Here is a 12,982-nt window from a genome sequence, read left to right as displayed (position 1 = left end):
CAACTGAAATGACTAGTGTGCGCGATATCTATCGAGAGGAGTGACTCACAAAATAATACTCACTTCCAAATAGGCCTATGTCGGTCCATTCCTTTAGGCGCCCATATAAAGTGATCTCCAAATTTGCACTATTTTGCGGGTTTTAGCTAATTTTTTTTTGCCTGAACCACGTCTAATTTGACAGTCACGAAACTTCTCCCCTAAGGATTTTACATAAATTTGCAGACCAATTTGGCTTTAAGTTGCCATTTAGGATAAAAAACCTCTCGACCACATTTTAAATTGGCCCTATATAACGGTACCGCCAGACTTTTGAAGGGGCTGCAATTTGGGTTCCCAATGGCCAAAAAACTTCGCAAGCGTTAATTCGGTCTAAATTGGCAGTAATTTGACAGATAGATATCCCAGTGATCCGAAAACGTCTATCCCAAAAATTGTGGACATATGCCCAGGTATAACGGTACCTTTCGATGTCAAGTATCGTGAAATTTTCCGAACGAACCAGCTATTACTTCGTATTTGGGGTTCAAAACCCTCCACCTAAAATTGATGGCATATAACCATATCGTCCGACTTCAGGTATTTTGGAGTTGTAATGTCCTTGTAATTGGTAATTAGGATTCACAGCGGTCAGAAAACTTCCTATTTATTTAATTTTTGTTCATAATACTATTTCACAACACTTTTTTACTTGTTACTGTGTCTATTGGAATACCCACAGGGAATACACACATATTCAGATCGATTCAGCTCCCCGATACATTAATTTGGTAGGTACGAATGAGCCATCCTCACATAGTGGCAAGTTCGGACTTCCAAAGAAAAATAATAATAACGTCGAAATCAGAACCACATGGATTAACCAATGCAAAACTTTCAACTTATCGGATGTTGCCCTAAACTAGATTGGAGCCCAAAAATTTTAAATTTTTGTGGGCCATACTTATGGAGATTGCGAATTGGAAGTCATAACTCTTAAAATAGTGGTTGATCTATAACATTTGACCTTCGACACGTGGCTGGACACACATTATAGACAGTATCTCATACAAGTGTAACTTATAAAATTGTTCAACTAGAATAGAGACAGAGAGAAGAAAAGATTATCACACTGTGCAACATTTATGGAGAGAAAACAAACATTCCAATGAATTACTTTGAAATTTAGTTAATACATTTTAATTTATTTAATTAGTTTTTCTTTTTTTGTTTTGTTAAAATCACAAAAGGTTAGTAATTAATGTTAAATGAGAAAAAAGTGAAATGATGATAGGCATGTTAAGAATTATTATTACTAGTAAGAGACTTAAAACAATTTAGTTTTGAATACCTGGGGGGCATTGTTTCCATCATCATGATTGCGGTTATTGGTCAATGCTGTTCTGTGGCGAGCTTGAATTTATTTTTTGAATATGGATTAATTGGAAGGAAGGATGCTGTGGTTCTTTTGTTTCTTCGTATGTTAGGCGTATGATGACAGTTCGATTTCAGGGATTGCTAATTTTAAAACTGTGAAATGTATGCCTTGTTTTGTTTTTATTGTTTTTAGAAATTGTGAGGGTGTTATAATTGTAATGATGAGTTGATGATTTGGTTTTTCGTTTCTTTTTCGTTTTTTTTTGGTGATTGTTCCGCTTTATGGGAGTTTGAGTTTTGAGTTTTAAGTCTTTAGTTTTTGTTTTGCTTTTCAAATTATTTTACAATAAATATACATTTAAGACAATATTTAGTGACTTTCGGTACGTCAGGTATTATTTCTGTTTGGTTTGTTTTTGTATTTGAGGGGAAAACAAAAAAACAAAACAATTTGTTGCCGTATTTGGTGAATGTCGTATAAATGCCCAGTGGTAAGGATAAAAGCGACAAACCAGGACTGTTTTTTGTGTTTCGTTCTGCTTTCGGTTGGCGCTATCTCGCTTTCAACTTTTTGTGATGAATTAATTAATTTAATATTACTTTTTTAGGAATTTTCATTTAGCGCTTTAGGTATTTCTTGTGTTGATGGATGTTTTGCTTTAGTATTCTTGTTTTTCTCTTTGTTCGAATGATTAATTGACATAAGTTAGCGTTATATTAGTGTCTGGTTTGTAGACGCATCAAAATGTTGTATTTAACGTTGCTTTCAATTAACATAATCTGCGTAATTTATGCATTTTTCATTATGGGGTATTTAGACGGGGAGAGGTTGGGATTTTATTTCATTAAAATTTTCATAACAGTTTTTGTTGGTTGGTGGAAAAAAGAGTTTAGTTGTTGTAGTTGGTGGGTGGGGTTGGGTGATTTAGTCCATTTATTTTTCGAAAAAAAAAACAAAGAGAGGAGAAGGAAGAGCATTAATTAAAAATATATTCTTTTTAATTTAGGTTTTGCATTCAATAAAATATATGCTGACATCATTAGCGGTCCAGGAGGCTGGAAACTTTCATGAGCTTCCCTGACCCTCCATGTTAACCACTAATGTTTCGGTTTTCTTTTTAACTCCATAAATAAAACCAATAATTTACTATAATAAATATTAAGTGCCACTTTAAAACAAAATATGTGTAAAAATGTACACTATTAATATCAGATGTGGGCAATCTATTATTTATGTATGTATGCAATTATATTGTAAATTTAAATATGTGTATGTACTACATTATTTATGTGAGTGACTGTGTGTGTGTGTTTGCTTTAAAGAATATAATGTGTATAGTGATTGTTGTTTATTCCCTGCTTCAAGTTTATTTCTCAAAAATAAAAGATAGACTTTTACCAGTCTAGTGATGCAGACTGTTTGACATACATATAAACCAGGTGAAAATATTGGTCCAATGTATAGCAAACAGAATGATAAGATCGGTTGAATATTTAATAGTTTTTATGTTCTTACAAGTAATAAATACATATAAGAAAATCAATCAGATTCGAGTCAGTAGAGCTTAAAACACGATATCGTATTAAATACCCCATATATAAGTTCGGTTGTGGATTTGTATTTAGCAGATGGATAAAACATCTTACTTCATCCCTATGGATTAAAGACGAGCGACAATTTGATGGAAATCTACAGACTAGTTTTAGTTTGATCATTCTTGTCTTCGGCAGATGGTATTGGATGTATAATGCTTTAATAATAATTAGTTCCAGTATACACGGTGCGCCTGAACTAACTTTAAATCAAAGAAAGAAAAATCAATATCAAAAAACTAAAAAAAAAAACGAGTAAGATATAGTTAAGTTCGGCCGGCCCGAACTTTTGATACCCTTCACCATAAAATATTCTGAACTAAAATATAATAACTATTTTCTTTACTGTCCACAATTTCAGCTGGAGATATTTTGTGACCAAGTATACCTCAAATGCCTACATAAGGTAAAAAATTAATCTAGAGCTATATTAAAGGGTGGCCATTTGTTGACACATTTTAGTGGAATTACAGATAGTTCGGCTAAACTCTTCAACAAACCTAAAATCGTGGAGGAACTTCATATGGTGGCTATACCAAAAACATGGAGATATATTGGCAATTCTCAGTGGAGAGGTGTTGTGACCGATATGAACCTCAAATGGCAAATAAGAGAAAATTCGGTTTAAAAATGTACCGTTATAGGGAGGCTATGCCAAAACATGGACCCAATTGACAACCTCAAATGTTAAATTACAGGTAGTTCAGTCAAGAAATGTGGCTAAAATGCTCAAAATACCGAACCTAGATCAATGTTGACAATTTTTAGTGGAGGTATTTTGTGACCACTAGGAACCTCAACTGTCAAATTACAGGTAGTTCGGATAAAAAATGTTGCTAAAATCCTCAAAATACCGAAAAAGGGAGGTACCGTTATATGGGAACTATACCAAAACGTGGACCTACTCGTACACAAACAATTTTTCTGTGTAGGTATTTTGTAACCACTAGGAACCCCAAATGTTAATTTACAAGTACATAGTTTGGTCAAAAATGTAGCTAAAATCTCAAAATACCGCAAATCTCTATTAGAGTGATTGCAACAGAGGGACATGGCTATATCGACTCCGATTTTTATCCTGATCAAGAATATATATACAGTATAGTCTCGATAATCCGGTCACTCGTTAATCCAGACAACTCGGTAATCCGCACACTAGAATTTTTCAAACTGTAGAGTCGGTAATATAAGAACATTAAAGTTTTTTAAAGTTTTCAGTCCAAATCTCGACTTATTAGATATCCACTGCCAACTCAGTTATATAGTCAATATGGAATTAACTATCTGAATCTGTCAAATAATTTTCTTATCGTTCAACCTTAAATGGCTGGCTATAATAAGCAACAGTATTCAAAATCTAGGGTTGGGTAGCCTGGTTCCCTGAAAAATCTATGTTGAGTGGTCCTTTCCTTCATTCCTCTAAAGGAATAAAGGAATTTCAGCCATTTCGGCTTAATAATGGCGATAAAACCTTCAAACTACAGAAAATCGGGAGGCTGTATGAGGACCTGATCCTATACCGACAAATTTCTGGTTTAAAGTTTTTTACCACCAATGGAGACTAAATGCCAAATTTCAACAATTTGGGTTGGATATTGTGGCCACAACCTTCAAAATGTCGAAAATTGTGAGGTGTAGTTTTATGGGGCTAGAGAGAATTGGAGATCTTTTCTTAGTTCGACCTATAGAACAAATGTTCTGTAATGGGCCAGCTAAGTAAGTAAGTAAGTAAGTAGTTTTATGGGGCTTATATGAAGACGTGGACTTATACCGACAAATTTTAGGAAGAAAGTTTAATACCCCCAACGAAGACTAAATAGCAAATTCCAGCCATTTCGGTGGGATATTGAGTCCACAACTTTCAAAATACCGAACATCGGGAGGTGCCGATCTATAGGGGCCATATGAAGGCTTGGACATATACCGACAGTTGTATGCTCCCAACGAAGACTAAATACCAAATTTTAGCCATTTCGGTGTGATAATGAGGCTAAAACCTCTAAAATAACGAAAATCGGGAGGTACCGTTCTATGGGGGCTATAACAAAACGTGGACCGATATAGCCCATTTTCAATACCAAACATCCTAGGAGTAAGAGAAACTTCCATACCAAATTATAAAGCGATGAAAATTTTGATGTGTTACAAACGGAATGACAAATTTAATTATACCCTCCATATTATGGTGGAGGGTATAAAAATGTAAAAATATCGAGATGTACACTAATATACACTAAATCCGAAAATTCTTACAAAGACTAAAAGATCAAAAGAAAAACTAGCATATGTTTATCGCAGACAACTATAAGTAGGCTGAAGAATAATAAGGCAGTAGGGGCCAATGGTTAGCCAGATTCAAAACTGAAGGTTATAGGTACACTGATAGCTGATGCAAGTTCTCACCATCTGACATGAGAAACACATACCCGACGATTAGAACTTGTGTATCCTATGTCCTGTCCACAAAAATTGAGATAATACTTTATGTACAAATTACAGAGTCGAAAGTATGTACCCAATCGCTGCGGAGTGAACAACTGATCCCTATGGTCGCTTACATACATATCAATGCGTCATTATACCCAGTAAATCCACTATTGCCTAGATACATACATATACACTAGGCGTAAAATTCTAGAGAAGGCTTAATAACACTGTGCAACATTGTGCAACATTGTGGAAAAAACTGGAGCTGAGGATTTTTTGAAAGTACAGACAGGGCCAAATCTCCAAAATCTACATTTATTGCCTCAAATTGTATAATATATCTAAAAATTCCATAATGTGTATACATTTCGCACCATATCTCCAAAACTGTTATTTTCTTAATATTTTCTTTTGTAAAAATATTCGATGAAATGTAATACACAACTCAGCAGAACATGCCATTGTTGTAAAATGCATCTTTCAGGCTGTTTTCAGTATATTTTTCAACGACGATTTCATAAATATGTCAATAATGTGGTGAAATCCGAAATGCGAGAATAAACTGTTGGTGTGAACTGAACGCTGAAAAAACACGAAGTAATCATTTTAGAATTTCAGAATGTTCTGAAGAATTGCTGTGAACTTTATTTGGAAGATTTTTGCAAACTGATACTGACCAGAATTTCAGCAATTATTTAAAATTGTCTATATTTGATCGATTTTGATGCCTTTGGTGGTATGTTCAAAAGATAAGTTATACTAGTTTAGGATTACAATATTACCAAAGACAGCAAGGCCAAATTCCTAATCGTTTCTCAGACAAAGGCCCGATATATGCAAAAAGCTGCAGTTTTAGTCCGGTTAGGATGAGAATATAAAATCCGAACTGGATCTGACAGAACAAAACCCTACTAGGGTTTTGTTGTCTCTTTCAAAGAATGCATACTAGAAGTTGTTTGCATTTTCAGTGTTGCGCAGTGTAATAGCTAATCGATACTAAACATTTTTTTCTTCGCTATCATGCTGTTTTTGACAACTCTTCATTGACATTCAGTGGTATATGAAGCCATGCCATGCTTATACGACTTAGTAAGATAACAGTAACTGCGAAGATAACAGTAGATGCTTAGCTCAAGTGGAAAATAATCTGTTCCAAAGTTTCAGTATGTAGCGACGTTTCAGACATGGGATAAAACTTGTATAATAAAAATTGAGAATAAAACTGACATAAGGTACACTAAAGGCCACATTTTACTAGCTTTTGTCAACGACATTGATATCGTGGATCGAACTACAAAAAAAGTAACGAACTGAAAAAAAGTCGAGAGAAAACCTGCTAAAGTGTGTTTGGGAACAAACAGCCATAAGACCAAGTTGATGGTATTGGAATTGGAAATCTACAACATTTGAGGTTGTTAGTGACGTTATCTACCTTGTTAGCGCCATGAACTAAACAGACAACATCAATTATGAAATAAAGGGAGAAATACAATTTTCCAGCAGTAGCAATTTTGGACTAGCTGTGGCGACATATTTTGACTTTGAAGCTGGGGTAGGTTCAGCGGTGCCAGGGTCGTCTCAAGCATTTATTTGTTATAGGGTATTAGAGAGAGATGAAAGGCACGTAGTAGTAAAAATTACAAGTAACACGACACTATATTGAGTATTAATATGGCGATGATGGGGGCTCTTCGGTTTGAGACTACGTTTGGGCATGAAGAGGGTAAACGTTGGCGGCCGAGCGTTTGGCGATTGCTTTTTGGCAGAACAGCGGCCGGAGGATGTTGACGACAGGGCAATCAGCGGCGGAGTTGGCACAGCATCGGCCCGTAGACTGCTGATGGCAGAATAGTTGGCAGCGGCATTGGTACGGTAGCGGCTCGAAAAGCTGCCCCGATTGTCTGTTTGCAACCTCATTTATACCCGTTGTGGTGGCCGGCCAACACACCGACTCAGCTATCCCAGCTGATTGCATGCTGACGTTGTTCGCCCAGCTGATAGTATGGTGCCGTCCTTTAATTTTACTATTAGCTGCCATGGTACCGCTCGTTGTCTTTATGTATGTTAGTTTATCTGATTTGCCACTATGTGATCAGTTTGTCGGTTAATTTAAATAATGCACATACTGAAATTATTTATTCCAAAGTAAATGAGTAAAGTCAGAATGGGTGTATTGACATACAGATCAACTAACGGTGACACAATCAAAATCATGTTCCCCAATAAGTATGAATTTAGGAGGTTTTTAGATATTGTGGTCCGTTTGGGACATACGAACTTGTCGACAAAATTGTTGCGGAGGAGGTACCTGAAGGTATGCATTGTCATGGTCCATTTTGGAAGTGGATCTTATTTTGGGAGCTATTTATTTTCAATAGATAGCACGACTTCCAGTCATTTCACTATGTCAGGAAGCATGGACTTGCCCAGAAAAAATAATATCACTGTAAACAGAACCACAAGTAGTACCTTAAAAAAATTCAAATGATATTCGAACAGACAGTAAACTGCACTTAAACATCAATGTTGAACTTTTTTGTGGGAGGTACCCTAAGGAGAAGATCGATATGGACCACTTTCGAAGTTTTCATTCATTTGGATAATATTATGAGATTTAAAGTTTGGACCAAATTGTAGCGAAAAGTGTGAAACCTTTGTGGGAGGTACCAGAAGACTTAAACTAAGTTTGGGCAAAATATTACGAAGTGCAAAATTAGGTTCGAATCGGCGTACCAGCCAGCCAGACAGACGGACGGAAATGGCTAAAACGACTCCAAATTTTCTGAAACGAATTTCGTCCACAAACGAGGGTATATAAACTTTGATAACCCAACTTGGGTCTTAATTGTTATTTCGCCCATTTTTGGTCGTATCAAAGTTTATATACCCTCGTTAGCATAAATGCTGAGGGTATAAAAACGAGGCTACGAATTTTGATCGTTACATAGTAAGCACTGATACTAGAGTTGTGCCAAATGAACTATAAGGAACTATCTAGTTCACTACGCAATTCCAATGGCAACAGGATTTTTGTGAACAAAGTACGTATACGTTATATCACACGTAAGATTTCATGACGTTACTCATACATTTGAAACTAGTACAGTGAACTATGAACTGGACTACCTAACTCTATTTGATACTAGACGTGTTACTGTATGAATTGGTGATAAGAATACTAGCGCAAGGAGATACTGCATGTGTCTCAGAGAAAAATATTCTTTATAATTGACAATAATATTAAAACTAAACTAGCAAAAAATTAAACTAAAGTATCTGAAGGTGTGGGCGTGGCAAACTCCTTCCTGAAAAAAGAGGAACTTTAAGGAATGCACTAAAGCACACATGCTTACGCATTTGTGTTGCTGCTGTTTTGGCCATCAAAATGAACCTTTGGCCCACACAAATTTCTATGGAACCAATCGCTACAAAATTTCATATATAAGGTTTTATATAATGGACAAAATTTAGGGGAGTAGGAGTTTCAATAACCTTTTTTTGGGTTAGTCTAATATGTATACCATCCTTAGATGATGGTATAAACGTGATAATATGATTAATTGGCGTAGCCGATGTTCGGCCTGCCCTCCTGATATTTCTGATAAATATTATGAAATTCAATATCAAAAATGAAATATGCAAATTTCTTTAGATAAACTTCAAACTCCATAAACTTCAGCAAAAACATTTTCTACTGTGATTTTGTATGTTATTGTTTTTTTTCTTTTTTTTTTTGAGAAATAAACTTTACATCAGGAACAACTAAAAAAATACAGATTTTTTGTATTAAATTTTTTTATGTAGTTCGACCAGAGTTAAATATAAATGTAAAAGAAAAATAGAAATAATCGTAAACAGTCTACATGAGTTAAAAATATGTTTTATTGTTTAGAAATTCAATGTTTTCATTAATGTAACAAAACATTAAATGTTTGTATTTTGTGCATGTTTCATATGGTTCGGTCCATGTCAAACAAGACTAAATTAAAGAGAAGCTTTATACTATTACCACGCAATATGTATTAGTCAAAGACTCAACATTAGTTAATTGGAAATAAAAGTAAAGTGCTAAATTGTCTAACAGCATAATTTTACTATGGAATTGGAAGTGCACGAATGAAGAACTGGTAAAATACATTGCTTAGCATCAGATCCCATCCATCCATTCCATGAGGAGTTGTTACTAAAACCAACGTGACATACATACTTTAAGATAAGGGTGTCTCTGACAGTTAGTAAGAGATGCATCTAGAAAAAATTTTAACGGTTTCTTGACCACAAAATACTTTTGCTAAAGTAACTGACATATTTAGGTTATTTTTTACATGAATTTCCATTAATTTAAGATTTTTCAACTGTAGCGTAACTTTTTTATTAATCATTTATGTTATATAAATCAAATTTACAACAACAACAACTTTATAGAATTCCCACTCAATTTTTTTCCATTTTTATTTTGCTATTGTTCTTGTTGTACTCTCTCTCTCATTATGTTTTGATCATTCAGTTATGCTTTAACATCGTGACGCCATTCATTGTAACCCCTTCTACTCTCTCTCGTATTTATCACACCTTATACCAGCGTCGCCCAAGAATTTTCATCAATGTTTTAGTATGTGGGTATGTATGAGTGAAGAAAACAACAACCACATGATATTTATTGTTTGTTTTCATTAACTAACACTGTAAATGAGAGAGAGAAGCAAATGCAAAAACAACTCAGTGGGCGCCCTCACTATACTGTCTTTGCAAATATTCATCCGTCTGTTTGTATGCGTATCTGTTAATCGGGTAGCATTTCGCTTGAATATTGGGAACCTACTATATGAGGATGGTGGAAAAGTCTTTGCTTCAGCGAGTGAGTATAAATATAGGAGCCATTTCTGATAAAAGAATAAAAGAGCAAGGGCAACAAAGATCGATTTTTCCTTATTCTTTTATCGGAAATGAGTCTTTTGGAATAAATGAATAACGCATTTTTAGAAACGAGCACTCATTTTATTTGATACAAATCGTATCGGCGAATAAAACAACGTCCACACGGAATTAAGCTAAATCTAATTCCGTGACAATGCATTTGAATGTCGACCTTGTCACATTTTTATATGTGATGGTATTCGGCATTTTATAGAAATACGCAATTTTCTGATCCTGTTTCGATATGAAACGTCCCATATGGCATATGTACACATTATACAAACACTAATATGTACTTGTATTTGTATGTAGTTAAAGTTTTGGTTTAGTAGTATAAAAAAGCTGGGTGGGAGAGTTCTACAGTAATTTTTTCATATATTTAATTTATTTGGTATGTGCGGTTATTTATTTATGTATGATTTTTTTTGTTTTTGGTTTTATATTTGAATATTTTATTTGGACTTGGTTTTTATGCATGTGTGTATGTGTAGTTTATATGCATATGAGTGTGTTTAAGATACATAATATGTATTTTTTATTTGGTTAGGTTTTTTTTTTGATATTGGTTTACATACTCAAGTAGCAGTTGCCGCAGGGTTGCTTCATCTTCGCCATGACATCTTAATCTCGATTCGTAATTTGCATTTCGTTCACGTTCGTTTTGTGAGTGACGAGAGCGTTTTGGTACATAACTAAAGGAATGACGATAAAAACGACCAACTGTATTACCGTTATTTGTATTTGAACTAGCGAAACCACCACTACCACTGTTGCGTGTATTTGTATAGGCGTCTGCATAGGACGACAATAAATCCATTTGAGATAGAAAAATGTTAATGCAGCAGGAAGAGAATAGAGAAAGAAAAACATCAAGAAAAACAGAAAACATTGTTACAAGTTTTAACAAGTATAGAATATGTGTTTGTGTGTGTGCGTGTGTCTGTTTTGGATGGTGCGTGTGTGAAATATTAAATGTATAATTTTGTCAAAAAAAAAAAAAAAAAAAAAGTTAGGAATGTCACTAAACGTGTATTATGTTACAGCTGTACGCTTCTTTTATTGGTCCTCAGAAGGGTCTACTTCTGTCTCTTCATGTAATTTGCGCTTTTATAGCAGCACTTTGTGGTATAGATTTTTTATGTTCTACAATTTGTAAAATACTTCGAAAATGTTATTAATCTAACTACTATAGGTGTATGACTTACTTTTTTGACGTATGAAAACCAAGTCGGAAAAAAATTGTGTACCTATCAAACATCAATAGGATTTTAACAAAAGTAAAATGATAACAGATAAGGTATTTTTAGACGAAGCGATAACACTATGCAACAAATTTCAGGTCATGGTCTGGGGTAATAGTATGCTGCTAGTAGATCAAAACCGCAAATGCGTTTTGGATTCTCAGGCCAAACTTTTTTATAGCCCCTATCACCGTAACCAAAGGCTATGGGTCCCCAATATTATGCGCTACACTTCGCAAGATTAAAGATAAAGCTTTGAAAATTGATAGAGACCTTTGGATTACATATAGAGTCATTGGTACAAAAATGATTCATGTCGGTCCATTTTTTAGTATAACCCCCATATAAGAGTCTACCCCGATTTCCAGTATTTTTTACTGTTTACCCATAATTTCTAACAAATGTCGCCAAATATTGGTATTTGCAGTTCTAAGTAAATAGAAACCATCTACGCAAAAAATCATTAATATAGGTGCAAGTTTTGTCGTCTCTACCATATTTTCCAATTGATTAGGCTCTAATTTGGCCTCATTGTTTCCCAAGGGCGAAGAGCACCCTTTCGCAGAAAATGTTCATAGTTCATGTTTCGAAGCAGCGCTCATATAAAGGTGCCTCCTGATTTTACCTATTTCGAGGGTCACATTTTCAATCGATTTGGCTGGACATTATTATTTTTGTTTCTTTCCTCCAGAAGATTTTCAATATGATTATATATTTGGTATATCCCCCTTATAACGGTACCTCCCAAGTCCATGTTCCAAACCGATTTGGTATGGGGTGTGGTAAATTCTAAATAAAGTTGATGGATTTAGGTCAGAAGGGCAAAATCCCAAAAGGGTATTAAATTTCACTCCCCAGACAGTATTGCTTGGAAACGTGGACTTGGGAGGTACCTTTATATAGGAAATTTATCATAAAATTAAAAATTGGCCTGAGAACTTTACACCCTTTTGGGGTTTTTCACATCTAATCTAATACCATCACGGTGCCACCGTGGTGCAATGGTATGCACGCCCGCCTTGCACGCAGAAAGTCGGTGGTTCGATTCCCCGGCCAGGCAACACCAAACATTTTTCAACGGTGGCAAAATACCCATCAGTAATGTTGGCGACATTTCCTGAGTATTTCAGCCTTGAAAAACGTCTCTATAAGTGGTGTCTTATGACACGCCGTTCGGACTCGGAGATAAACAGTAGGTCCCATATCATTGAGCTAAATATGAATCGGGGTGCACTCATTGATATGAGAGAAGTCTCCCTTGTCCCGTATGGGATGTTGTGGAACAATGTTTTTTTTTTTTTTTTTTTTTTTTTTTGTAGTCTAATACCTTCAACTCCATTTGGAATTTACCACACCCCATATCCCTATTTACAAAGCCCCGCTACTAAACCTATTATTTTAACAAGGGCATGTCGCACTGAATAATAACTCTCGAACGGATTAACCGA

General features: G+C 35.0%; 1 protein-coding gene across 1 annotated transcript in view; it reads right to left on the bottom strand.

The window, feature by feature from the left end:
* The window catches only part of Glut1 (Glucose transporter 1), a 209,758-nt gene that overhangs the window by 99,027 nt on the left and 97,749 nt on the right, over positions 1 to 12,982 (bottom strand). The window contains 1 exon segment of the mRNA XM_073984030.1: positions 10,869 to 11,085. Within this exon segment, the coding sequence (XP_073840131.1) occupies positions 10,869 to 11,085 (217 nt within the window).

This window comes from Musca autumnalis, unplaced genomic scaffold, assembly GCF_047663935.1.
Source record: "Musca autumnalis isolate F117 unplaced genomic scaffold, ASM4766393v1 scaffold_4, whole genome shotgun sequence".
Taxonomy (NCBI): domain Eukaryota; kingdom Metazoa; phylum Arthropoda; class Insecta; order Diptera; family Muscidae; genus Musca; species Musca autumnalis.
The sequence above is the reverse complement of the archived record's forward strand: the minus strand, read 5'-3'. Positions and strand labels throughout refer to the sequence as shown.